The 26,974-nt window shown below is 39.0% G+C and overlaps 1 protein-coding gene across 6 annotated transcripts in view; it reads left to right on the forward strand.

Annotated features, from left to right (window-relative positions):
• The window catches only part of LOC140739749 (AN1-type zinc finger protein 5), a 41,196-nt gene extending 23,434 nt beyond the window's left edge, over window positions 1–17,762 (forward strand). For 3 of the 6 annotated variants that reach the window (XM_073068225.1, XM_073068226.1, XM_073068227.1), the window contains 5 exons: window positions 62–246; window positions 3,785–3,908; window positions 6,958–7,058; window positions 10,142–10,255; window positions 11,202–13,495. In XM_073068225.1, the coding sequence (XP_072924326.1) occupies window positions 96–246; window positions 3,785–3,908; window positions 6,958–7,058; window positions 10,142–10,255; window positions 11,202–11,350 (639 nt within the window). In that variant the 5' untranslated portion in view covers window positions 62–95 and the 3' untranslated portion in view covers window positions 11,351–13,495. Of the gene's footprint in view, window positions 1–61; window positions 247–3,784; window positions 3,909–6,957; window positions 7,059–10,141; window positions 10,256–11,201; window positions 13,496–14,069; window positions 14,182–16,232 lie in introns of those variants that run through there. The other 3 variants (XR_012101735.1, XR_012101736.1, XM_073068228.1) reach the window with 3 other exon arrangements.
• The last annotated feature ends 9,212 nt before the right edge of the window (window positions 17,763–26,974 follow it).

A 26,974-nucleotide genomic window follows, 5' to 3' on the forward strand; every position in this document is an offset into this window, starting at 1 on the left:
AATTTGTAATGTGCCTCATGTGAATTGTAACTCAATTTGTTCTTGCATTCTCATATTTCAGATTGCACATTGTGTGTGCGTGTGCATAAGGCAGGATGGCCCAGGAGACGAATCAGACGCAAGTCCCCATGCTGTGTACCACAGGCTGTGGTTTCTACGGCAACCCAAGGACTAATGGAATGTGCTCAGTTTGCTACAAGGAATTTCTACAGAGACAGCAGAATGGTGGACGGATAAGCCCACCAGGTAAGCTTGGAGCACGTGAACAACTTTGTCAGGAGGCTTGTGGAGAGCCATAAACTTCACTGATTTCCTGTTTAATTCTGGTAAACCAAAATAAAAACTGGGTAGCCTCTGTGAATATTGATTTATCCTTCCAATTTTTTGTTAAAAAATCCCTCCCCCTCCCCTCTTCTATTCCCTCTCTGGCCTCTTACCTCTTCTCACCTGCCTATCACCTTCCCTAGGTCTCCTTTCCTATATCCTATGGTCTGCTCTCCTCTCCTATCATTTTCTTCCTCTCCAGCCCTTTATCTTGGTTTCCTGGCTTCACCTATCACCTTCCAGCTAGCCTCCTTCCCCCCACCCCCACCCTCCCCAATTATTCTGGCGTCTTCCCTCTTCGTTTCCAGTCCTGATGAAGGATATTGGCCTGAAACTTTGACTGTTGACACTTTTCCATAGATGCTGCCTGGCCTGCTGAGTTCCTCCAGCATTTTTTGTGTTGCTTGGATTTTCAGCATCTGCAGATTTTCTCTTGTTTGTGACTAGCCCTGCAGAAGTGACATCTTGACATCTTGACATCCATGCCACTTGATTGGAATCAACTTTGCAGCATGGATTATAGGGAGAAGTTGAATAAGTAAGGACTTTATTCACTGTAGTGAGGAGAGACTTGACAGATATATAAAAAATATATATTAAATATAAGCAGGTTTTTTTCACTGAGGTAGGGTGAGACTAGAACTAGAGGTCATGGGTTTAAGGGTGAAAGGTGAAATGTTTAAGGGGACCCTGATGGGGAATTTCTTCACTCTGGTGAGTGTGTGGATCGAGTTGCCAGCGCAAGTGGTGAATGTAGGTTTGATTACAACATTTGAGAGAATTTTGGTTAAGTACATGTACAGGAGGGGTATGGAGGTCAATGGTCTGGGTGCTGGTTGATGGGACTAGGCAGAATAATAGTTTGGCATGGAATAAATGAGCTATTTCTTTTCTCTATGACTATGGAGTTGCTGGTATTTCTTGTAAAACTTGAACTATAATTGATGGAGAAAGTTGTTTTTATTACATCTTAACAACATGCACAAAATGCTGGAGGAGCTCAGCAGGCCAGGCAGCATCTATGGAAAAGAGTAAACAGTCGATATTTTGGGCTGTGATGTCAACTGTACTCTTTTTCCATAGATGCTACCTGGTCTGCTGAGTTCCTCCATCATTTTTGTATGTTGTTTGGATTTCCAGCATCTGCAGATTTTCTCTTGTTTTTCCATCTTAAGTTTATTTTTGCAAGTAAATTTTCTGCTTCTCCAAAATCAACAACTGAATGAGCTTTGAGTGCGCTTTAATAAGCTATTTGAATGCCAAAGAAAGGAGAAATTTGTGCACATAGTAGCACCTCATATGGCCCCTTTGACCTATATGAATGCAAATATTTTCATCAGAACAGAATCACTATCTGAACGAAGTTAGGTGCTTCTTCTGGCTAGCTCCTTGGTGAAGGGGTTCAATTTATTCCAAAAACCCTTTGTTCAAGTTAGTATCCCATACAGCTGTATTATCTGAAATTCAAAAAATAAACTTTTTAATACATGCAATAAAATTTACTTTGAAGAAATGCGATTAGTATATGTAAATTGTAGAGTATGTCAGCCTCTAACTACTAATTGTTACATTTCATCCAACAGAGTTCCATAGACTGAGGAAGGATGATGTATATTTATAATGGTTCATTTCTTAATTCTCTAAATTCAGATTTACATTCTATTAGAACTAAAAGGAAAGGAAAAAATACACTCCTAAATAGGTTCAAATCAAAAACTGGTGATGCTTAACCATAATGAAAAAAGGCTGTGCTGAAGTTGACTTGTGTTCTTGTAGAACACATAGGAGCAGAATTAGGGCATTCAGCCAATGGAGTATTTTCTCCACCTTTCAGTCCGTAAGTGTGTTCCGCCATTCTATCATGGCTGATTTATTTTTCCTCTCGATCCTGTTCTTCTGCCCTTTACCACAGCCTCTGATGTCCCTACTAATCAGGAACCTATCAACTCCTGCTTCAAATATACCAAATGACTTGACATTTGCAATTTTCCATTTCTCCAGAATCATTGCAGAATCTAGTGTTTCTTGAAAGATTGTTATTAATGCCTCCACAGTCTCTTGAGTTACCTCTTTCAGAACCCTGGGGTGTAGTCCACCTGGACCAGGTGACTTATCTACCTTCAGATCTTCAGCTTCCTACTGATACTATCTCCCTCCTAATAGCAACCACACTCACTTCTGCCCCTGAATTTCTGGCATGGTGCCAGCGTCTTCCACAGTGAAGACTGATAGTTTGTCTGCCACTTCTTGTTCCCCATTGCTACCTTTTTGGCATCATTTTCCAGCGGTCTGATATCCACTCTTGCCTCTTTTTTTTCTTTTATGTATCTGAAAACAAACCATATTACTTTATATTATTAGCTAGCTTATCCTTGTATTTCATCTTTTCCCTGTATTGCTTTTTTATTTGTTTTGTAGTTTTTTTTAAAGCTTCCCAATCCTCTAACTTACCACTAATTTTTCCTATATCGTATGGCCACTCTTTTGTTTTTATGCTGTTTTTAACTTCCCTAATCGGCCACGGTCACCACATCCTCCCTTGGAATGCAATTTTTTAGGGTGAACCAATCTTGCGTTTTCCAGATGACTCCCAGAAACTCCAGTTATTGTCGCTCTGTCATCAATCCCTGCCAGTGTCCCCTTCCAATCAACTTTTGCCAGCTCCTCTATCGTGCCTCTGTAGTTACCTTTACTCATCTGTAATATCGATATTTGGGTGGCAGGGTGGAGATACGTTTCTACGAAAAGAGGTTCAAGGCACTCCTTCCCTCTGCAAGCCTGCAAGTCACCCTTGAGCAAGGTGTAACACCTGCTTTGCCCCCCTACCTTCCCCCCCCCCCCCCCCCCCACCGATCAGGGTCACGTGAAGCCATGGGAGTAAAGCAGGTGTTATTACAAGTCCTGGTTATGCAACCACTGATGCCAGGCAGACAATCTTTGAGGAGTATTGATAATGGCTGGGGTCACTTGTCTTGTAAAGACATTGCCCAGAACCGCTTCTGTGGAAAAACTTGACAAGAACATTAATGGTCATGGGACAGTGATCACCTAAGTCAGGTAAGACAACACATAATGATGATGATGAATACAGATATATTGTATTTAGCTACTCCCTCTCAAATTCATTCATGTTATTATTACTGCCTCCAGAGGGTTCCTTTGCCTTAAGATCCCCAATTAATTCTGGTTCATCACACAACACCCAATCCAGAATTGCCTTTAGCCGAATGGGCTCAACCCTAATCTGCTCTTTCAAAAAAAAAATCTCGTAGACATTCTACAAATTTCTATTCTTGGGATCCAGCATCAACCTGATTTTCCCAATCTAGCTGCGTATGGAAATCCCCATGCTTTGTGTTACTTACCATTATAATTTATAGCCTACATCCTGGCTACTGTCGGAGTTAAAATGAACAACTCAAACACAATCTGAATTTTCATTAGTGTTTTCTTTGCTTAGCAGCAGCTAGTGGAGCCAGTAGTAACAGTACTTCAAGTACGGAGTCGATCCCAGTTCAATGTACGGAAGAAAACCCTGAAATGTTGGCGGATACCTCTGTGAATGCCACATCTGCCAAAACTAGGTATGTATGGTATCCTTGAGATTACTGACCAACCTAGGAGAGAAGTGTGACATTTCTTTGGATTGCTGTTGAGTGCTTTGGCTCTCCTGGTTCTTATTCCCTTGAGCATTGCTGAGCTATGATTTTCTGTATATAAGCAGAAATACAGTGGCATACAAAAGTTTGGGCACCCCTGGTCAAAATTTCTGTTACTGTGAATAGTTAAGTGAGTAGTAGATGAACTGATCACCAGAAGTCATGAAGTTAAAGATGAAACATTCTTTTCAACATTTTAAGCAAGATTAGTGAAAAAAGGAAAGGAGCACCATGCAAAGTTTGGGCACCCCAAGAGATTTGACCTCTCAGATAACTTTTACTAAGGTCTCAGACCTTAATTAGCTTGTTAGGGCTATGGCTTGTTCACAGTCATCATTAGGAAAGGCCAGGTGATGCAAATTTCAAAGCTTTATCAATATCCTGACTCCTCAAACCTTGTCCCAACAATCAGCAGCCATGGACTCCTCTAAGCAGCTGCTTAGCTCTCTGAAAATTAAAATAAATGATGCCCACAAAGCAGGAGAAGGTTATAAGAAGATAGCAAAGCATTTTCAGGTAGCCATTTCCTCAGTTAATAATGTAATTAAGAAATGGCAGTTAAGAGGAACGGTGGAGGTCAAGTTGAGGTTTGGAAGACCAAGAAAACCTTCTGAGAGAACTGCACGTAGGAGTGCTAGAAAGGCAAATCAAAACCCCCGATTGACCGCAAAAGACCTTCAGGAAGATTTAGCAGACTCTGGAGTGGTGATGCACTGCTCTACTGTGCAGTGACACCTGCACAAATATGACCTTCATGGAAGAGTCATCAGAAGGAAACCTTCCTGCACCCTCACCACAAAATTCAGAGTCAGAAGTTTGCAAAGGAACATGTAAACAAGCCTGATGCATTTTGGAAACAAGTCCTATGGACTGATGAAGTTAAAATAGAACTTTTTGGCTGCAATGAGCGAAGGTATGTTTGGAGAAAAAAGGGTGCAGAATTTCATGAAAAGAACACCTCTCCAATTGTTAAGCACGGGGATGGATCGATCATGCTTTGGGCTTGTGTTGCAGCCAGTGGCACGGGGAACATTTCACTGGTAGAGGGAAGAATGAATTCAATTAAATACCAGCAAATTCTGGAAGCAAACATCACACCGTCTGTATAAAAGCTGAAGATGAAAAGAGGATGGCTTCTACAACAGGATAATGATCCTAAACACACCTCAAAATTCACAATGGTCTACCTCAAGAGGCACAAGCTAAAGATTTTGCCATGGCCCTCACAGTCCCTTGATCATCGAAAATCTGTGGATAGACCTCAAAAGAGCAGTGCATGCAAGACGGCCCAAGAATCTCACAAAACTAGAAGCCTTTTGCAAGCAAGAATGGGTGAAAATCCCCCAAACAAGAATTGAAAGACTCTTAGCTGGCTACAGAAAGCGTTTACAAGCTGTGATACTTGCCAAAGGGGGTGTTACTAAGTACTGACCATGCAGGGTGCCCAAACTTTTGCTTTAGGGCCTTTTCCTTTTTTGTTATTTTGAAACTGTATAAGATGGAAATAAAAAAGTAATCTTGCTTAAAATATTAAGGAAATGTGTCATCTTTAACTTTAAGCCTTTTGGAAATCAGGTAATCTTTTACCGCTTAGCTATTCACAGTAACAGAAATTTTGACCGGGGACCCCAACCTTTTGCATGCCACTGTATCTTGCACCTCGGCATGGAATAAAAACATCCATCGCAATATCACCTTTCTCTGTATTAGAGTCACACAAAAGTACAGCACAGAAACAGGAATGTCAGTCCATCTTGTCTGTGCCAAACCATTTAAGCTGCCTTCTTCCATTGACCTGCACTGAAACCATAGCCCTCCATATCCATGTACCTTTCCAAACTCCTCTTAAGTGTTGAAATCAAGCTTGCATGCACCACTTGCACTGGCAGTTCGTTCGTTCACAGCCCCTTATGTTCCCCTTAAACTTTCTCCTTTCACCCTTGGCCTTGACCTCTAGTTGTAGTCCCACCCAACCTCAATGGAAAAAGCCTGCTTGCATTTACCCCTCATGATTTTTGTATTCCTCTATCAAATCTCCTCTGTCTTCTGTCTTCCAAGCAATGAAGTCCTAACCTATTCAATCTTTCCTTATAAATTCAGACCCAATGATATCCTTGTAAATTTTCTCTGTACTCTTTCAACTTTATTTACATCTTTCTTGTAGGTAGGTGACCAAAATTGTACACAAGACTCCAAATTAGGCCTCACTGATGTCTTCCACAACTTCAACAGAATGTTCCATCTCCTGTACTCAGTACTTTTGTTAATGAAGGCCAATGTGCCAACAGTTTTCTTTATGACCATATCAACCTATAATATTACTGTACCCAGTTGGACTGATACCGTAAAGCAGTGTTTCGTTCAGTTGAAACAATGCATCAAGCACATGATACACCTGACTTGAGACTGTTTCTTTGCCCACAAAGTTGTAAGAAATTGTTTTCCAACACTCTGTACATTAATATCTGGCAAATGAGTGCCTGGCAGTGTTGGATTAGTGTTTGCTAATATTAATAGTGCACCCACTAGAATGGGGGGAGGGGGAGAATGGGATGTTGCTTGTTTCAGGAAGCTTTAATTGTTTTTGATCAGTAGCGAATACAATGTCAGTAAACCAGCAGGCATTTGATATCATTTGGACCCCCATCACCCAGGACATGCCCTCTTCTCATTGCTACCATCAGGGAGGAGGTACGGGAGTCGGAAAGCACACACAATAATTCAGGAATTAGCTTCTTCCACTCTGCCATCAGATTTCTGAATGGACATTGAACCCATGAACACTACCTCACTACTTTTTTTTCTCCTCTTTTTGCACGACTTATTTAACATTTTAAATGTGTATATGTACTTTATTTACACCTTTTATTATGTATTACAATGTACTGCTGCGGCATAACAAATTTCACAACATATGCCAATGATATTGAAGCTGGTTCTGATTCTAATGTTAAACACTCTCGCCCCTTTCTAGCACTCCTGTAACACAACAGATGACCGCAATGAGTATCTCTCAAGATGAACCAAGCACTGAAAGTGAGGGAGCTCTAAAAGTGGAAGTCATCACAGCATCAGGTTGGCTTTCTTCATGTGCATTAAGGAGCAGTGCGTTTGTTAGTGAAAATCACGACATTTATTCAGCAGAGTTGCTAAGTAAAGAAAATAAAATATATATTTTAATTTGGTAATGTACAGTTGCAAGAAAAAGTTTGTGAACACTTTGCAATTACTTGGTTTTCTGTAGTAATTTACTGGTAAAATGTGAACTAATCTTCATTTAAGTCGCAATAGTAGACAAACACAATCTGCCTAAGCTAATAACACACAAACTATTCTTCTCGTTCATATTGTGTACACCACTTAAGTAAACACAGTCTAGGTTCAAAAAAGAATGTGACCCTCTTGGGGTAATGCCTTCTACAAAAGCTATTTGGAACCAGGTATTCCAATCAGTGAGATGACATTGGAGGTGTAGGTTGTGGAGGTGCTCTGTCCTATATATAAAAAAATACACAAAGTCAGGTTACTGACAGAGCCTGTTCTTCAAGAAAGATCTGCTTATGTCTACCATGCCTTGATCAAAGCACCTTTCAGAGGACCTTAGAAGTATGGTGGGGATCGCGTGAAGCTGGAAAAGGCTACAAAAGCATTTCTAAAGACCTGAGTGTTAACCAGTCCACATTAAGAGAAATTGTCTACAAATGGAGGAAATTTGGTACTGTTGCTACTCTCCTAAGGAGTGGGCGGCCTGCAAAGATTGCACCAAGAGCTCAATGTGCAGTGCTGAAGGAGGTGAAAAAGAACCCAAGGATACATTAAAAGATCTGCAGAAATCTCTATAACTTGCTCTGTTCATGTGTCCACTATCAGAAAAACACTGAACAAGAATGGTGTTAATGGAAGGACACTACAGAGGAAACAAAAAAAACATTGCTGCACATCTCAAGTTTGCAAAAGACCACCTGGATGTTCCACAATGCTTCTGGGACAATGTTCTGTGGACAGATGAGACAAAATTTGAACTTCTTGGCAGAAATACACTATGCTATGTTTGGAGGAAAAAGGGCACTGCACTCCACCAAAACCTCATCTCAATTGTAAACCATGGTAGAAGGAGCATCATGGTTTGGGTTGCTTTGCTACCTCAGGACCTGGACAGCTTGCAATCATTGAGGGAACAATGAATTCAAATTTGTACCAAGATATTTTACAGGAGAATGTCAGGGTAGCAGACCATCACCTGAAGCTTCATAGAAGTTGAATGATGGAACAAAACAATGATCTGAAAGACAAAAGGAAATCACAACAGAGTGGTTTAAAAAGAAGAAAAATCATGCTTTGGAATGGTCAATTCAGAGTCCAGACTTTAGCCCAAATGAGATGCTGTGGCATGGCCTGAAGAGGGCTGTACATGCAAGGTATCCCATAAATATTGATGAACTCTAAGTGTTATATGGAGGAATGATCTAAAATTCCTTACCATTGTGCAAGTCCGATCAGCAGTTACAGGAAATGTTTGGTGGAGGTTATTGCTGCTGAAGGAGGTTCTACCAGTTATTAAATTCAGGGATTAACATAGTTTTTCCAGCCTGAACTTTGAATAATAATTAAACAATATGTTCAATAAAGACATGAAAAGTACAATTGTTTGTATGTTATTTGTTTAGGCAGATTGTGTTTGTCTGTTATTGTGACTTAGATGAAGATCAGACCACATTTTATGAGTAATTAATGCTGAAAACCAGTTAATTGCAAAGGGTTCATAAACTTTTTCTTGCAGTTGTACTTGCAGAATTGAGTCATATGCTGAAACTGGTGTAGGTATTCAGCCTCTAAGATTTATTTTACCTTGCATTTAGATTGTAGTAAAATATGCACTAAGAAAATTCTTATCAACCCCAGTTTTGTCTTTTTCATTTGACCTAACTTGGTGAGTGTCCCTCCCCCCACCCACTTTCCCACTCATCTGCTCTCATCTGCCAGCTTGTGCTCTTTCCTGTCCCCCCCCCCCACCTTTTCTTTTAATTCTAGCTTCTTCCCCCTTCATTTCCAGTCCTGATGAAGCATCTCGGCCCGAACAGTCGAGTATTTATTCCTCTCCATAGGTGCTGTCTGTCTTGCTGAGTTCCTCCAGTATTGGTGGGGGGGTGGGGGGGGGGCGCGATGTGTGTTAACTCAAGTTTCCCAGCATCTGCAGAATCTCTTGAGTTTGAGTGCACTGGATTTCTTCTACTTTCTCTTAGATTATCTGTTAGTCACCAATACCTCAATTAAATGACTTTATAATAGAAACTTAGATAACATAGCTTGTCTATAATTTAACACAAAGTACACTGCAGGCTTGCTGGGGTCAAAGCAACATGTACAACACACTGGAGGAACTCAGCAATCGGGCAGCATCCATGGAAACTAACAGTCAACGTTTCGGGCCGAGACCCTTCGTCTGGACTGAAGATGGAGGGGGAAGGGGCCCTATAAAGAAGGTGGGGGGAGAGTGGGAAGGAGAAGGCTGGTAGGTGCCAGGTGAAAAACCAGTAAGAGGAAAGATCAAGGGGTGGGGGAGGGGATACGCAGGAGAGGTGAAGAAGGAATGTAAGGGGAAAACACTATGGGTAGTAGAAGAAGGTGGAATCATGAGAGAGGTGATAGGCAGCTGGAGGAGGAGGCAGAGTGAAACTGGGATGGGTGAAGGAAGGGGGAGGGAATTACTAGAAGTTGGAGAATTCAGTGTTCATACCAAGGGGCTGGAGACCACCCAGACGGTATATGAGGTGTTGTTCCTCCAACCTGAGTTTGTCCTCATCATGGCAGTAGAGGAGGCCATGTATGGACATATCCAAATGGGAATGTGAAGCAGAGTTGAAGTGGGTGGCAACCGGGAGATCCTGTCTGTTGTGGCGGACGGTTGACACTTTATAGATCTAACTCAGGGGTTCCCAACCTTTTTTATCCAACGGGTCTGTCGACCCCATGTTGAGAGCCCCTAATCTAACTCATGTTTGCTGTGACTTGGTTTCTGCCTGCTGCTTGCTTCTTAGAAAATTACTTAGCTTTAACTTGACACAAACTTCTAATCTGTTAGCTGGCAGAAGCAGTATTCAACCTTCTGCTTGCATTAGTCATATCTACAAATTTGAATCTATTCAACATATTTCTAGCTGCTGTGAACTTAGAAACTGCAGAGAGTTCCACGGAAGGAGAGAAAGCTCCAGAAAAAACAAAGCCCAAGAAGAACAGATGCTTTACTTGCAGGAAGAAGGTTGGATTGACTGGTAAGGATATGTTAAATATTGGTACATTATCTTTACGTAGATTTGTTACACTGAATATACGCTTTATTTGGTATCACTTGTACCTAATACAGTGGCCGCTAAGTGTTTGTGGTCTTCTGCACACCTCTGTAACATGGTTATTTCAGTTACTGGCGCCTTTCTTTCAGTTTGGACCAATCTGGCCATTCTCCTCTGGCCTCTCTCATCTGCAAAGGGTGTTTGCCCACACTACTGCTGCTCACTGGAGTTTTAAAATTATTTTCTGCACCATTCTCTGTAAACTCTAGAGACTATTGTGCGTGAAAATCCCAGGAGATCAACAGTTTCTGAGATATTGAAACCACCCTACCCTGTCTAGCACCAACAATCATTCCACAGTCTAAGTCACTTAGATCACATTTCTTCCCCATTCTGATGTTCGATGTGAGCAACAACTGAACCTCTTGACCATGTCTGCATGCTTTGATGCATTTGCTGCTACATGATTGGCTGATTAGGTATTTGCATTAATGAGCAAGTGTATGGGTGTACCTAACAAAGTGGCCTCTGACTCCAGCAATATTTCTTGTACTTGAATTGGTAGCAGCACACAAAATGCTGGAGGAACTCAGCAGGTCAGGCAACATCTATGGAAGTGAGTAAGCAGTCGATGTTTCATGCCCGAGACTCTTCTTCAGGACCTGATGAAGGGTCTCGGCCTGAAACATCATTTATTCATTTCCATAGATGCTGTCTTACCTTCTGATTTTCTCCAGCGTTGCATTGGATTTCTAGCATCTGCAAAATTTCATGTGTTAATTGAATTGATGGTCTATTTCTAAGTTTTATGTATTTTTTAAATGTTTTGTTCTGTTGCTTGGACAATGTTAACTAGATTCATACTTTCATTGAAGAGATAGGGGAGAAATGCTTTTTCTCTAAGGTTCTCCAATTTTATGTCCAACAGGGTTCGATTGTCGATGTGGAAACCTTTTTTGTGGGCTTCACCGCTATTCAGACAAACACAGCTGTCCTTATGATTACAAGGCTGAAGCAGCAGAGAAGATCAGGAAAGAGAATCCTATTGTGGTGGCTGAAAAGATTCAGAAATTATGAACTGCTATATTGTAGCAAGACTTTCATGTGGGAAAAATCCAACATGGTATCTTGAAGAGCCCAGCTTAATACAAAACCTGTTTTTGTGCAAACGGATAGGCATGAGATTGGCAGATGGTTTAGTCAATGGCTTCCTGCTGGTGGAAATTTGCCCTGTGGTACAAATGAAGAAGCAATATTATCAAGTGTGGCAAGTTCAACCAGCAAAGGAATAAGGTGAACTGTACCACACATGCAGTCCCTTTTTCAGCAGTGGGCTTTTGACTGTGCCTTCTGCCTTAATAGTCTACTGAGATCAAGTCTGCAGGGAACCAGGCCAGTGTACCCATTTATGTGCCTGTAGGTACTTGTGCCCCTTCATTACCTGAGTAATGACCTCATTTGGTTTACTTCTATTTTAATGAGCTACTAACTTTGTGTGTCTGATCTAGATGATTATATTCCTTTTCTCCCCTCAGGAAATTACTTGATATATAACAGACACCTGGAATTGTCCAGTACTCTACAGACCGAAAGAACAGACTTAGAAGTTGCCATGGTACACAAAAAGAAATTATGTTGAAATCAATCTAATAAACTGATTAAAATTAGTTTTCAGTGTTAAATGAAAAAGCTAAAAATTGCAACTGTCAAACACTATACTGTGTATCATGGCTGCTTTCTGAGTTTAAAAGGTTTATTCATACAGGTAAGTATAGATACATTAATGACGAGATTTCTAAAGTATTTTTATGGGTCTTTATAGCAAGCAGGGGTTAGCCAAAAGGGTCTTTACCCAGGCAAATTAGAGGGACAGTATCTTTTTTTTAGTAAGCTTGCTGTATCAGATTTAGTGATGGATTATACCAAAAGATCACAATCTATTTTTAATGTCAGCCACTTTTGTGGAGATCTTCACAGCATGACTTTAACAGAAAACAAAAAAAAATTCATGACTGGCAAATGACTTGGGTTTTCTTTGCAGTATTATTGTCTTTATTGAATTTTGAATGAAAATCATTGGGGTTGTGGCATCCAGATTTATTTTGAGGCAACCTGGAGCAAGAGGAAAGTCATTCTGTCTCAAATGGATGTGACACTGGTTTGGGTGTGGCCCGGTTCACTGCACACTTCAAGCTGAGCTACATGCAAATAAATTGCAGTGTTGCGGTCTTATACCTATTTTTTTCCTCCCCCCTTCCTTTTTAATAGCTAATTTCAGCTTTGATAGTTACTCACTTTGTAACAATGTACAGTTTAAACTTGTAAATTGGAAAGGGATGTGGGTGGAAGACACTGATGACTGAATGCCTTGGGTGCTAGTTGTGTGCTTTTCTTTTTCCCATGATTTCCTTCCTTTAATGAAAAGTATGGTATAAAATGATAATATATTGTAGTTTGCTTGAATTGTGTGTTTCCGGTCATGTTAGTTAAGTTTTGGATTTCTGAAGTTTTGACCAGATGTTGTGCACATGCTCTAACTGTAGCCTTTCACTGTATATTACATACAAACCAAGCAACTGATCTGTTAGCGTTATATCTGTTGTGAAACATTTTTCTTTCTTGGCCCACACACAAATTATGGGGGAAAACAAATCAAAACACTGACTCAATTGCCACCATGTTTCATGCAAAGTATCTAAAGACCCTAGTTCATGGTGTGCACTTAAAAAGGAAAATAGCTTCTCAGGAGTACAGTTTGATTTACAGTCTGTTCAATCCAATATATACCTGGTAAGTGGATTGGAGTACTGAGGACAAAACATCCTGAGCAGGCAATTATTTGTCCAGGTTAGGATTGAGATGGTAAAGTATAATGTAACTTTCATTTTAGGCTTCACTGTTAATTTAGTTTGTAAAAGTAATTTTCCCTCAAGTTTTTGTGCTGTGGTCAATTTCTACCTTCACAAATCCTGAGACTAATGTGAACTTTGTGAAGTCAAACACATATCAATTTTGTTGGCCTTTCTGTGCTAGACTTTCATTGCATATCGGAGGAATGCAAATCCAAATGTTATATTTTAATAAACACCAGCAATATTAGTCGGTGAAACATTTAATTTTGAAAGCTTACAACTCCTATGCAATTGAAATATGTACTCCAATCATAATGACAAACTTTTAACTGCAAAATACAACCAATAAAAAAGCAACTTCTTACAAAGTCGGATAATGTTAAATGTGCATTACATCAGATCAGTATCACTCCTTCGCCCAACATTCCTAGCCTTTTCAAACTGCCTACTAGTATCATGGAGTTGCTGTTTCTATTCTTAGGAGAAAAAGGCTCCACAGTTGATATCAACTAAGTCTTGTATTGGCGCTGCAGTTTTAGTTGTGTTGAAAATTAAGTACAAGTTGTACCTCAGCTTGTGGAGAATTTACATATCCAGCAAATTTATAAAAGAATTTTAAAGATGGAATATTTCATTGTTCATTTTGGGAATGGTAGCAGAATCTCAAGCCAGTCCAGCTCTCCAGAGAACTGAAGTTTATGAGCCAACCACCATGTTATATTATTATCCAAGCCTAATTCTTTAAAACTCAGTGACTTTGATGAAAGAAAAGACTGGTTTTCTTTAGAAGCAGTCTTTAATGTTGCTGCTTTTAAACTTGTTTAGAGAATTTTCTTCACACTGTGTAATGTCATAAATTCTCTTTAAATTAGTTGTTTCACTATGCATTAATTGTGGAGAGAATATAAAGCCACTGTTAATTATGTTTTTGATTTTTATTTCAGAAAATTCATTTAGAATTATTCTTAATTGGATCTACCATGTTAAAGAGTCTTAGTTAGACTGTATCAATATGATGCCAATCCTCAAAATGACTTGTGCCCCACATAAACCCAGGTAAATATCAAAATCAATTTTAGTCAAAGCATTAGTTAAATTAACAATACTTATTGCTCTGATTGGCACACCGTTCAGGAATAAACTTCCATTTATGGTCTATCATTAATGCATTTTTCTTGAATTACCCACAAATAAAATTTTTGCAGTGCAAGCTTTTAGATAGGGGGATTTCAGTCTGAATCAACAAAGTTTGAATAGTCCTACCCTGTGTTTAGCTCTTCACCATGTCTCAACAACTCAAAGGGTTTTGTTGTAAATTGTCCAACATAGCAGCCGGTCCTTTCACAGCAGGGTGCTTACTAACCACTGGCTGGATCAACAATTATTTTCACTCTGCAAAGGTTGAGTGTGCAATGTTGCCAGCACAGGGAAAGAACTTCCCAGTTGTCTTTGAAAAAATCTGTGGTGCATTTCAACATCAAGCTGAACTAGAGACAACCAGATAAGATCGCCATATTGTCACTCTAAACAGCAATTCCAATACTGCAGTGTTTCCTAGAATGTATTGAACACTAAGGATTGTGTTTGTCATCTTTAGAAATTTCCTGGCATGAGTAGAATTATCTTCCTCATTTTGTTGCACATTAATACTGCAATACAATGTGTTCAGCGATTGAGGAAATATCATGAATTGGTTAACATTTAAAATGAAAGTAGGCTTTTGCTATTAAAAGGCTGAGCAATGCTATTTTAATTTCAATTTCATACAGTTGAAAATGTGTTATAACCTTTTGTCTCCCGTGTTTAATGTTCATTTAAAACTGTAGAGACTATAGTTTTCACAAAGTATTTGCCCTGTTTTTGATGCAGCATTTTTGTGTCATTGATTTATTGCCTAATTGCATAGCATTTTATAAGCACTTTCAAAAAAGGCCTATATAACCCATTTTTACCTGGATAAAAATGTTTATTCACAGTCATTGCTTCTGTTCGTGATTCACATCTTATCCATTGGGAAGCACTTGTTGTCTTCAATGTGGATATTGCGTTGTTTTGTCCATCATGCCCCCAGCTGCTGCTTTCCCTTGTCCTTCACCTTTTGTTTGTACACAGCTTGCTGACAAGAAATTGTCTTGGGTGACTTGTCACATTTGGAGCTGGCAGTGAGAATTTAATGTGAATAGTATGCTGTAACAAGGACTTTTACTTTGAAAACCTCTCCTTCTGGATAATAATATGCAGCAAATCAAAGGGAGCTCTTTTTGTGGTTATTTATTTTCCCAGAGAAACAATTGTACTCTAAAATTTTGATCTTTATTTATTGAAACTTTAAGTGCAGAAAATGCTGAACTTTTATGTTCAGTTTGCTTAGTAGTGGTTTGGATAAGCAAGGTGAAACATGACTCGGCATTTAAATCACTAAACAATTAGTTGCATTGTTGAAATTTCAGAGTCCTTTTTAAAAAGGACAAAATACAGAATGATATTTTAAAGAAAAGTACATTGATAATTTTAATGTCCATTTTTTTTGTCCCGTGGGAAATGTCCTTACTCTTAAGACTGAATGAGAGATTCTTGTTCAGTAAATCTACAAATGACAGATATCGGCAGCATAATGAAACATTGTCCTAGCTTGCAAACTCTTCTCTATTGATTCTCGCAATATAACATGCATAAGTCAAAGCTGAACTATTTGAACATATGATTGTCAAGTTTGATTTTCAGTTTGAAAGGTGCGGTTTTGCCAAGCATGCGCACAAGTATGTGGTATCCCAGACATAACTTGATTTTGTGGGTCGGTCTACCTGGATTGAATTCCTCATTTTGTTTTATAAAATAAATTTATTCTAGTTATCTTTTTTTGTGTGGAAGCTTAAATTTGTTAGATTAGAGTTAAGAATATGAATTTTGCTACATTTAACTTAAAATATGTTCTTCATAGTTGAAGTTTTAAATAATTAAGAATTCCTGAAACACTTTCATTGTTAATTCTTGCATTTTATTTGAGGCTAATTTTGCCTCTTTTAAAAAAGTACTGTCCGTAATTCTTAGTACATAAATTAGTACATCACAAATTAATTTTATGTAATCTTTCCGCTGCTAAGCAGTTTTGTTTTACAAGGTTGAGTCTAAAAGCATCTTCACTATAAACTGAGCCTGGGTTTCTGAGTCGAATTACTTCATCAACTGCACAGGAGGCAAGAAACCATCACGGGACTAACTGATAAGCAAGAAGATTCATTATGTCCTGTGAAGCCTCAAAGACTGGACTTAATGGTGCCTTTTGAAATGGATTTGTTTTTATAATTACATGGGCTATCAGTACACTGCTCCTTGTAATGAAGTTAGATTACATGTAGCATTTTTGATTTTGTGTGTGACTTGGTGGCAGCACTGAAATTTAACTGTGCTGCCCTTTTTTAAAATTTTTAATCTTGCTCACTTTTCCTACTTCCCTATGATAAATCATGACAGGATTAGTCACTGAAATTGGTAAGAGTTCTAAAGAAATTGACTGATTCATAATCCAAGCTTTAAGGATGGAGATTTCTATAAACGGGGGGTAAAAATAGAGCTGGGCTAATTCAGCCCCTAATCAGATGAAATCCTAGCAATTTTTGGGAGGGGGCAGATGTATTTTGCGATGACCCATATTCTAGAAGAGTGGTAAATAACGTGCTGCAAATACATAAAACTGTGAACAAAACTTCCATGACCATCAGTACCAATAAAATGGGTTATTATTTTTTGATGGGAGTGTAGCATTGCCTCTGGTCAGCAATTCCACCATACGTTACCTGTTTTTCTATTGTAATTCAAAACTAGAGGTGAATAGTTTAATGGTCATTTAATGAGTTGCTTCATAAGTGACCCTCTTTAATGCAATTTATTTTCAATGTGTGGTTTCTTGCCCAGCAAAATGCAGGCTTCTGGTTTTAATTGGTGCATACACTTCATTTACTTTTGTTATATTTTACAATATATTGACTGCATTTATTGTACATTAATTCACTAAAACCTAGGATTTTGAATTTGTACAGAGCACAATTTATTATATTCAAACAACACTTGATTTAGCTTGTGTTTGGAAAATGCAATGTGTAAATAAATTGTTGTACACATAAGGTACCACATAAGGTGATTTCTTGTCAGACACTTGTCAACACTGCCTGGTTTTCACTTAAGGGTTATTCTGCTGAAATGCTAAAATGTAACATTATATAGATTTAAAGATAGTCTGTCCTATGCAATTATCACATTCTTCCCAAAATAACAGAATTCTGCTCTAGAGACATGAGAATATTCTATTGTCCCAGTTTTGTGTTAATTAGATATATCCAACAAATGAGTATTATAGAGATGTAACTTCATGCAAGCACTGCTCTTGGATAGGAGCCTTTGATAGAAGTGACACGTACTGTTGAGTGACTATAAATGGGAGTGTGTGCATTGACTTTAAGTTGAAATAACTTTGCATTATTCGCATTTTTATGGGAGAGCTATTTAAATTTGTATGAGTGTAATTGAAAGTCTCATTGGTTCTAAGTTTAAACTGAATTTGTGTACTGCATTGTAGTACTTTGCCTCTTTGTACCAAAATTAGAAATATAATTGTGCAGAGGTTTACAATATCTGACTCCAGGACTTAAAAGCAGACTTTTATTTGCCGACCAACATTTCTACCAACAAGCATGAAGATGCCTAAAATAGAGGACTGATGACTAATCTAAGCTTAAAATGTAGCAATAGCATATTGGAATTCAATCATAATACTACGTGATTTTTCACCCTCATCTAATTAAAAATTTGTAGTTTCATTTGTACACAATCTGACTTACCCAGCTCAAGAATAGATTTCACCCCAACACACAAAATAAAAAGAACAAATCACTCAAATGGCAGAAAAATGAGCAAAAAACATAGAATATAAAACAAGTTACAGTCATTGAAGCAGTCTAGGAATGTTCAGTTCAATTTGCCGCTGTATCTAATGTTGACTGCAAGCTGCAGAGCCTGCTGCCCTGATCAAAATTGTGCAAAATAGCAATTTTAAAAAAACAAACACATCATAGCATGAACTGCAGTGTCCAATCCACCAACCACATTCATTAAACCTTACCCAGGATTCCAGCAACAAGAGGGAGAGATGGACTGGTCAAGTGCAGGCAGATGGTGCCTCACTGCCTCATCCTCATTGATTTCATTCTTGCTGGATGCTTTAATCAACAAGAAATTGAGTCACTGGTTCTGTAACTGCTGTGCTTCTATTTGCAAAATGGACAAAGGCTGATCTCTGTTAAATATCTGACTGTAATGCAGTACATAAAGAATTATCCTAAGGAATCTCCCATGCTAAATAAATCTTAAAGCCTACTGATAAAATTAAATGTTCCTTTCAGTTTTGGAGTACAGATCTGCGGAGTAGAGATTTGAGATATCCTGAGTTGAAATCTTCATTTAAACACTTCGAGATTCCTTATGATTTAGTGACAATATAAAATATCTGGAGTAAGCACTTAAATTCAGCTGTGTGTTGAATGGGGTAGGAGGGTGGATGGATGGAAATCGGCCATTAAAAGACACTTACACGGCTTCCTGTGTCTTATCAAAATTAGACACCCAAGCTGTTTGAACCAAGCAAGATAGGAAAGGTGATGGAAAATCTTTAAGCTTAAAGGTAAGGTTGCTAAGTCGGCATTTCAGACATTGGCCAAGAATTATTGAAAGTATAACTATTCAATTTGCTGTAGAAGTTTGACAAATTTCTACACGTGCACAGTGCAGAGTATCTTGACTAGTTGCATCATGACCTGAAATGGAAATACCAGTGCCCAAGAATGGAAAAAACACAAAAGTGGTGGATGCTGCCCAGTCCATCACAGGAAATATCTAAGTAGGATCATAGCCTCATGAAAGCATCCATCATAAATAACCCTCACCATCCAGGCCATGATCTCTTCTCACTGCTGACATCTGAAAGTCCCACCCCACCAGATTCAGGATCAGTTATTACATTAAAACCATCAGGTTCCTGAACCAGTGTGGATAACTTCACTCACCTCAGCACTGAACTGATTCACTTTCAAATACTCTACAACTCATGTTCTCAGCATCATTCATTTAGTTATTGTTAATTTTTCTTTTGTATTTGCACAATTTGGCTGGCTTTGTGTGTAGATTTTCAGTGATTTTATTGTATTTCTTTGTATCTGTGAATGCCCACAAGAAAATGAATCTCAGGGTAGTATAAAGAGACATTTATGTACTTTGATAATTGAACTGTATTCAAGTGGGTCAACTAGCTGTTCAAGATGGTGATGCCATTGAATACAATGGATATGTGGTTGCAGTCTTACCATTTTGGAATTGGTCAATAGTTAGCACTTAGCAACTGATTCCACAACCTATGGACTTGCTTTCAAGGACTCTGCAACTTGTGTTCTCAGTATTAATTATTGATATTATTATTATTATTGTTTCTTTTGTACATTGATTGTCACTCTGCAGTTTTTAATTGATTCTATTTGTTTATTCTATTGTGAATTCTATTAGAATCTATTGTAGATTCTATTGTTAATCTACAAGAAAATGAATCTCGAGCCAGAGTGAAGAGTTTGAGATTGAAACTTGGATGTAAGTTGAATGTCAAACTTCCTGGGTCTAGTATAACTTCAGATTAGGGATGGAAATGAAATTTGGAATTTGTGGTAGAAGGTCTTTGCAGATGACAGCAAATCTCTGTCACCACTGCTGTCCTCTGAACAAAACTCGCTGGGTGGATTTAGTTTACACAACAAAAAAGTAGTGCAAGATACAAAATCAAGTTGAAATGCTAAATACTCAAGTGTAGAGAAAGGTCATTGGCCATAATCTACCAACATCGCAGGACTTGTGTGTGTCCAGGACAACGAAATGGGCAAGAAACTCATTGTGGACATTGCCCAGCTGGTAAGCTACCTTTTCCTGAAGCTCCCTTCTGCAAAGTACTAAAACAAAAACATCATGTTTCTTCCCCCAGGCAGTTGATCTGATCAACAATTCAAGTTGGACCCCACCCTCTATTTATTACTGATCGTCACTGCACTGCAACCTCTTTGAATGGTTTTATAATGCTGTTTACATTGTAAATTCATAGTGGTATTTATGTACATTTTGCTCCGAATCTTGATTTTATATAATTATTATAATTGTTTGATGTTTTTTGTTGCATGTCACACCCTGACCAGCACCACAGTAAATTCATTGTAATGTGTATGGTGGGTAAATTTGATCCAGGGGCTTATGGAGCTTTTTATGTCAAGAGAAAGTTGCAATAACAACATGCAAACTACACTAATGTTGAAAGACTTGGAGATATTTACCTAGAAGTAATGAAGACAGATTACTGAAGAATAGTTGTAGACCATTTATTATTGTGCCCATCTCCCAAAAAGGTAATTATAGTGGAACAACACCACTTGCTAGAACAATTTTTCCATCTAATGAAGTGTCATTTTGTTAACGTAGATCTCCATTAGAACATGTAGAAAAGACTAAAACTTCCAATTGCATTTTAACCTCTGAGGAAGACACATGCAACATTTTAAAATAGTTTTGGCCTCAAGTGCCACATCTGTCTTGTGACATCACATGCTGGAGTTACTTTTAACGTATTGTCTCATCAGCTGATGGTCATGTGTTAGAGGTAGTTCTAGTGTTCATGATCGTGTTCAGTAGAACAGGAGGTTTTGTACTCTGACTGTAGCAGTGGGATCAATGCTGGCATTTGAAATCTCAACACATTAACTCATTTTTTAAATGCTAAAAAAGAAATTACCGCAAGCCAAAACACAAATCACCATAGTTCCTTATCACTTACCGTACTTATTTATTGAGATACTGCACAGAATAGGCCCTTCTGACCTTTTGAGCTGTGCGATTTTTTTTTTTCCCAATTTAATCGTAGCCTAATTACAGGACAAATTACAATGATCTATTAACCTTCCGACCGGCAGTCTTCTGGGAATAGCTGGGAAGACACAGGATCAGTTCATACCAAAGAAGAAGAAGCATTCTAAAGGGAGGATGAGGCAACTATGGCTGACGAGGGAAGTCAAAGACAAATATGTAAGCAAAAGAGCAGGCATACAATATTACAAAATTAATGGGAAGCTAGCAGACTTGGGAACTTTTCAAAACCAACAGAAGGCAACTAAAACTGCATTAAAGAGTGAAAAGATAAGCTAGCCAATATAGAAGAGGATACTAAAAGTTTTTTTTTCAGGTATATGAAGAATGAAAATGGATTTTGGACCACTGGAAAATGACACTGGAGGAGGAGTAGTAATCTGGAGCAAAGAAATAGTGGGTGAATTGGATAAGTATTTCATGTCATATGTCAACTTCAAGCGTATTGGGGCGAAGAATCACTTTTACTAGTCGCTATTACTAAGAAGTACTATGGAAAGCTGATAGGTCTGAAGGTGTAGAAGTCACCTGGACAGGAATGACTTCACTCCATGGTTCTGAAAGATGTAGCTGAAAAGATTGTGGAGGCATTAATAATGATCTTTCAAGAATCACTAGATTCTGGAAGATTGGAAATTGCAAATGTCACTCCACACTTTAAAAAGGAATGGAGGCAAAAGACATGGAGACACCGTGATAAAATAGGCTGTAATCAGGGAAATCATACCTGACAAATTTGTTGGAATCCCTTGAGGAAATAACAGGCAGGCTAGACAGAGAAGAATTAGTGGATATTGAATTTCAGAAGACCTCTGACACGGTGCCACACGTGCTCAACAAGATAAGAATCTAAGGAAAGATACTAGCATGAACAGAAGATTGGCTGACTGGCAGAAGGCAAATTATGTGAACAAAAGGAGTCTTTTCTGTGGCTGCTGGTGATTGTAGAGTTCCACAGAAGTCTGTTGGTCTGCTGCTTTTCATATGTTTTAATGATCTGGATAATAGAATTCATGGCTTTGTGGTCAAGTTTGCAGATGATGCAAACAGTGAGTGGGCAGGTAATGCTGAGGAAATGGAGTCTTACAATGTTGGAAAGTGTATGGTCATGCACTTTGGAAGAAATAAATGGGCAGCCTGTTATTTAGATGGGGAGAGAATTCAAAATGCAGAGATGCAAAGGAACTTGGGAGTCCTTGTGCTGGCTACCCTAATGGTTAACCTCTAGGACTAGGTTGAGTCGGTGGTAAAGAAGGCGAATGCATTGTTGGCCGTCATTTCTAGAGTTATAGAATACAAGAGCAGGGATGTGATGTTGAGGCTCTATAAACATACTTGTGAGACCACACTTGGAGTATTGTGTGCAGTTTTGGGCTCCTTACTTTAGAAAGGATATACTGACATTGGAGAGGGTTCAGAGAAGTTTCATGAGAATGATTCCAGCAATGAAAGGGTTACTGTATGAGTACTGTCTGACAGCTCTTGGGCCGTATTCCCCGGAGTTCAGAAGAATAAGGGGGGGATCTCATAGAAACATTCCGAATGTTAAAAGGCCTGGACAGGTTAGACATAGCAAAGTTTTTTCCCCATGGTAGGGGAGTCTAGGTCAAGAGGGCATGATTTCAGGATAGAAGGACGTCCATTTAGACCAGAAATGCGAAGAAATTACTTTAGTCAGAGGGTGGTAAATCTGTGTAATTTGTTACCACGAGTGGCTGTGGAGGCCAAGTCATTGGGTGCATTTAAGACAGATAGATAGGTTCTTTATTAGCCAGGATATCAAAGGGTATGGGGAGAAGGTAGCAGACTGGGGATGACTGGTAGAATTGGATCAGCCCATGATTGAATGGCAGAGCAGACACGACGGGTTGAATGGCCTACTTCTGCTCCTAGAGAACTCGCCGGCGTTTCTGCATAGAGTTGATGTATGGCTTCCTCCTTGCGTAATACAGTTTCAAGTTGCATTTCTGGATGCAGCGACGGACTGTGTTAAGTGACAATGGTTTTCCGAAGTGCTCCCGAGCCCAGGTGGCTATAATTGTCACAGTAGCATGATGGTTTCTTAGGCAGTGCCGCCCGAGGGCTCAAAGATCACGCGCATTCAACAGTGGTTTCTGACCTTGCCCTTTACGCACTGAGATGTCTCTGAATTCTCTGAATCTTTTCACAATATTATGTACTGTAGATATTGAAAGACCTAAATTCTCTGCAATCTTGCATTGGGAAATGTTCCTTTTGAACTGACTAACAATTCTCTCATGAATTTTGGCACAAAGGGGTGAGCCACGACCCATCCTTGCTTGCAAAGACTGAGCCTTTGATGGACGCTACTTTTATACCCAGTCATGATACCTCACCTGCTACCAATTGGCCTGCTTAATGTGGAGTCTTCCAAACCGGTGTTACTTGAATATTCTGTGCACTTTTCAATCTTATTTTAACTCTGTCCCAACTTTTGTTGAGTGTGTTGCAGCCATCAAATTCTAAATTTGTGTATATTTACAAAATACAATTAAGTTGGTCAGTAAAACTATTGAAAATCTTTTCTTTGTACTTTTGTCAGTTAAATAAAGGTTCAGGTGAATTAACATATCACAGATTTTTGTTTTTATTGCATTTTGGAAAATATCCCAACTTTTCTGGAAATGGGGTTTGTATATGTTTCTATAAGATCTCTTTTCATTCTTCTGAATTCCAGCAAGTACAGTCCTAGCTGGCTCAATCTCTCCTCACAGTCTAACCCCCTCATCTCTGGAATCAACCTGGTGAACTTCCTCTGCACCACTTCCAAAGTCAGTATATCATTCTTCAAGTAAGGAGACCAGAAATGCACACAGTACTCCAGGTGCAGCCTCATCAGTATCCTGTACAGTTGCAGCATAACCTCCCTGCTCTTAAATTCAATCCCTCTAGCAATGAAGGCCAACATTCCATTTGCCTTCTTGATATCTGCTGCACCTTCAAACCAACCTTTTGTGATTCATGCACAAGCACTCCCAAATCCCTCTGCACAGCAGCATGCTGCATTTTTTTAACCATTAAATAATAATCTGCTCTTGCATTTTTCCTTCCAAAGTGGATGACTTCACATTTACCAACATTGTATTCCATATACTAGACCCTTGCCCACTCACTTAACCCATCTATATTTCTCTGCAGACTCTCCATATCTTCTGCACAATTTGTTTTTCCAGTCAATTTAGTGTCATCAGCAAACTCAGATACACTACAGTTGGTCCCCTCTTCCAGATAGTTAATGTATATCGTAAACAGTTGCTGGCCCAGGTTTGACCAGTGCTGTACAACGCTCACCACTGATTGCCAACCAGAGTCACACCCATGTATCCCAACTCCCCTCCCTTCCCCCATCCCAGTTTCATTCTGCCTCCTCCTCCAGCTGCCTATCACCCCTCTCACGATTCCTCCTCCTTCCTCTACCCATAGTGCTTTCCCCTTACATTCCTCCTTCACCTTTCCTGCCTATCCCCTCCCCCACCCCTTGATCTTTCCTCTTACTGGTTTTTCACCTAGCACCTACCAGCCTTCTCCTTCCCACCCTCCCTCCACCTTCTTTATAGGTGCCCCCTCCCTCTTCAGTCCTGATGAAGGGTCTCGGCCCAAAACATTGACTGCTCGTTTCCATGGATGCTGCCTGACCTGCTGAGTTCCTCCAGCTTTTGTACATGTTGCTTTGTATCCCAACTCTCTGCTTTCTATAAGTTAACCAATGTTCTGTCCATGCTAATACATCACCCCCAACTCTATGCATCCTTATCTTATCCATAAGTGTTTTATGCTGCACCTTATCGAATGTGTCATGGAAATCCATGGAAATAACATCCACCTGTTCCCCTCTAACCACTGTGCTCATTATATCCTGAAATATCTCCGGTAAGAATTTCAGGGTTTGGTTGCTTTGATGATAAATTAACCTTTGAACCTTCCCTCCAGCATTTTTGTGTGTATTACTTTGACTTTCAGCATCTTCATATTTTCTCTTGTTTGGGAATTTTAAAAAAAAGTAGTGAGGTAGTATTCATGGGTTCAATGTGTGCCTTTATGCAAATGGAGTAGGAAGAAATGGGATGGAAAGATATTTTTGTGTAGCGTAAATGCAGGTGGATTGATTGAAGCAATCTGCCTGTCCGGTACAGTAAAATTCTGTTATTCAATCCATTCATGTTGTCATTTGCCAACTTGCCATTTTAACTGTGTGTGTATATGTATGTATGTATAATATATTTAGTACCAATACCATGTTTGCATATTATAATTGGGTAGTTAATTGCAGTGTTTGTCACAAGATAATATTCAGCTTCAGCTGCAGCTATTAACAGAATGTTGCTGGCAGAATGGAACATGAGAAAAATAAGGAAATCAGCTGTTTCTAGATCAATTTTGAATTAATTTATTTTTTAAAAGCATGGCTGTAGGCTGCTGCTAAACATTTTGTTACACAACTGTAAATCCGTTAACAGCTATTCAGCACTCATAGATCTCTTACACTGCATTTTTATCAGCAAAAAGATATCTAACCAAACATTCTTTCATGAAGGTGAACTGTATTCAACAGAAGTGGCTAATACATTACTTATAAGCTATATTTCACATTGCTTTTCCTTAAAGAAACCCAAAATTACTATTTTAATATTAAATTGTTCTATTAACATTCAAATATTAAAATTGTACAAACATATATATAGTCAAATTTGGTTTTTGAAAAAATTTTGCAATGAGTGGTCACAGTATATCTCTCAATATCAATAACCAAATGACTGTTGTAGATTTCAAATTATAAATCTCATATCCTGTGCTGTATTTTAGCCTTGTATAGCTACCAGTCCAGTGTATCATTTCTAGTTCTAAATGGCAATTAAAATCCCAAACTTAGAACATTACTACCACTGTCTGTTGCAGTCGTTCTGTTGCAGATGTTATCTCCAGAGTATTCCAAAGCATCAAATCCAACAATAATAATTCCTGGCTCACTTGGCTTAATGTGTCCCCCGTCCCGCACGCTGTTTCACGTTGCAGCTCCAATTCAAGGACAGTGAACCTTTTATCTCCAGCTGCTTCGCAAACCAGCAAGTCATCACCTCTGATCTTCCCTCTCTGGCTGGTTTCCCGGGCACACAGGTTGATCATTGGCTATGGTATGATGATTCAATGTCAACAATAGAAAAATGTACTCTTAACGTTGTCCTATTGCCATGAAAAATTGCTTTGCATTTCAGCAGACTGCCCTTCAATTTTTTTATATTGTAACTTTGGAAATGGTTATCCTGGTAATAGATGTGGAATTTTCCACACAGCTAAAACATTTCTCTCACCAAGCAGTGTAAGAGTTAAGCAGCAATATGTGTGGGCAAATGTGACAATAGAACTTCACTTACCTTACTGTTCAGAGCAATAAAGCACTCAGATACACCCACACAGCATTGGAAACCATTGTCTACCATCAGGCAGCTGACCAAAGATAGGAGATAATTCCTGAATTCTGTTGTAAGAACATAAGAAACAGGAGTTGGCCAACTGGCCTCTCAATCCTGCTCTGGCCTAAATAATTTTTTTTTTAATTAAAAAAAATATATAGTATATATATAATCTCTCTCGCTCTCTCTCTCACACTCTCTCACTCTGTCACACACATTCATTCTCACACTCTCACACTCACACATTCTCTCTCTCTCACTCTCATTCTCTCTCTCACTCATTCTCTCTTTCTCTTACTCTCTCACACACACTCACACTCTCACTTTTCTCAGGCTTCCAGCCGGGTACAGGTACCAATTTTAACCGACTTTTTGATGACAAACTCTGCCTTCTTCATCAAGTTCATCAAAGGTTGGTGGGAGAGAAGGCGGGAGAGGGATAATAAATCAGCCATGGTCGAATGGTGCAG

Source organism: Hemitrygon akajei, chromosome 16, assembly GCF_048418815.1.
Source record: "Hemitrygon akajei chromosome 16, sHemAka1.3, whole genome shotgun sequence".
Taxonomy (NCBI): Eukaryota; Metazoa; Chordata; class Chondrichthyes; order Myliobatiformes; family Dasyatidae; genus Hemitrygon; species Hemitrygon akajei.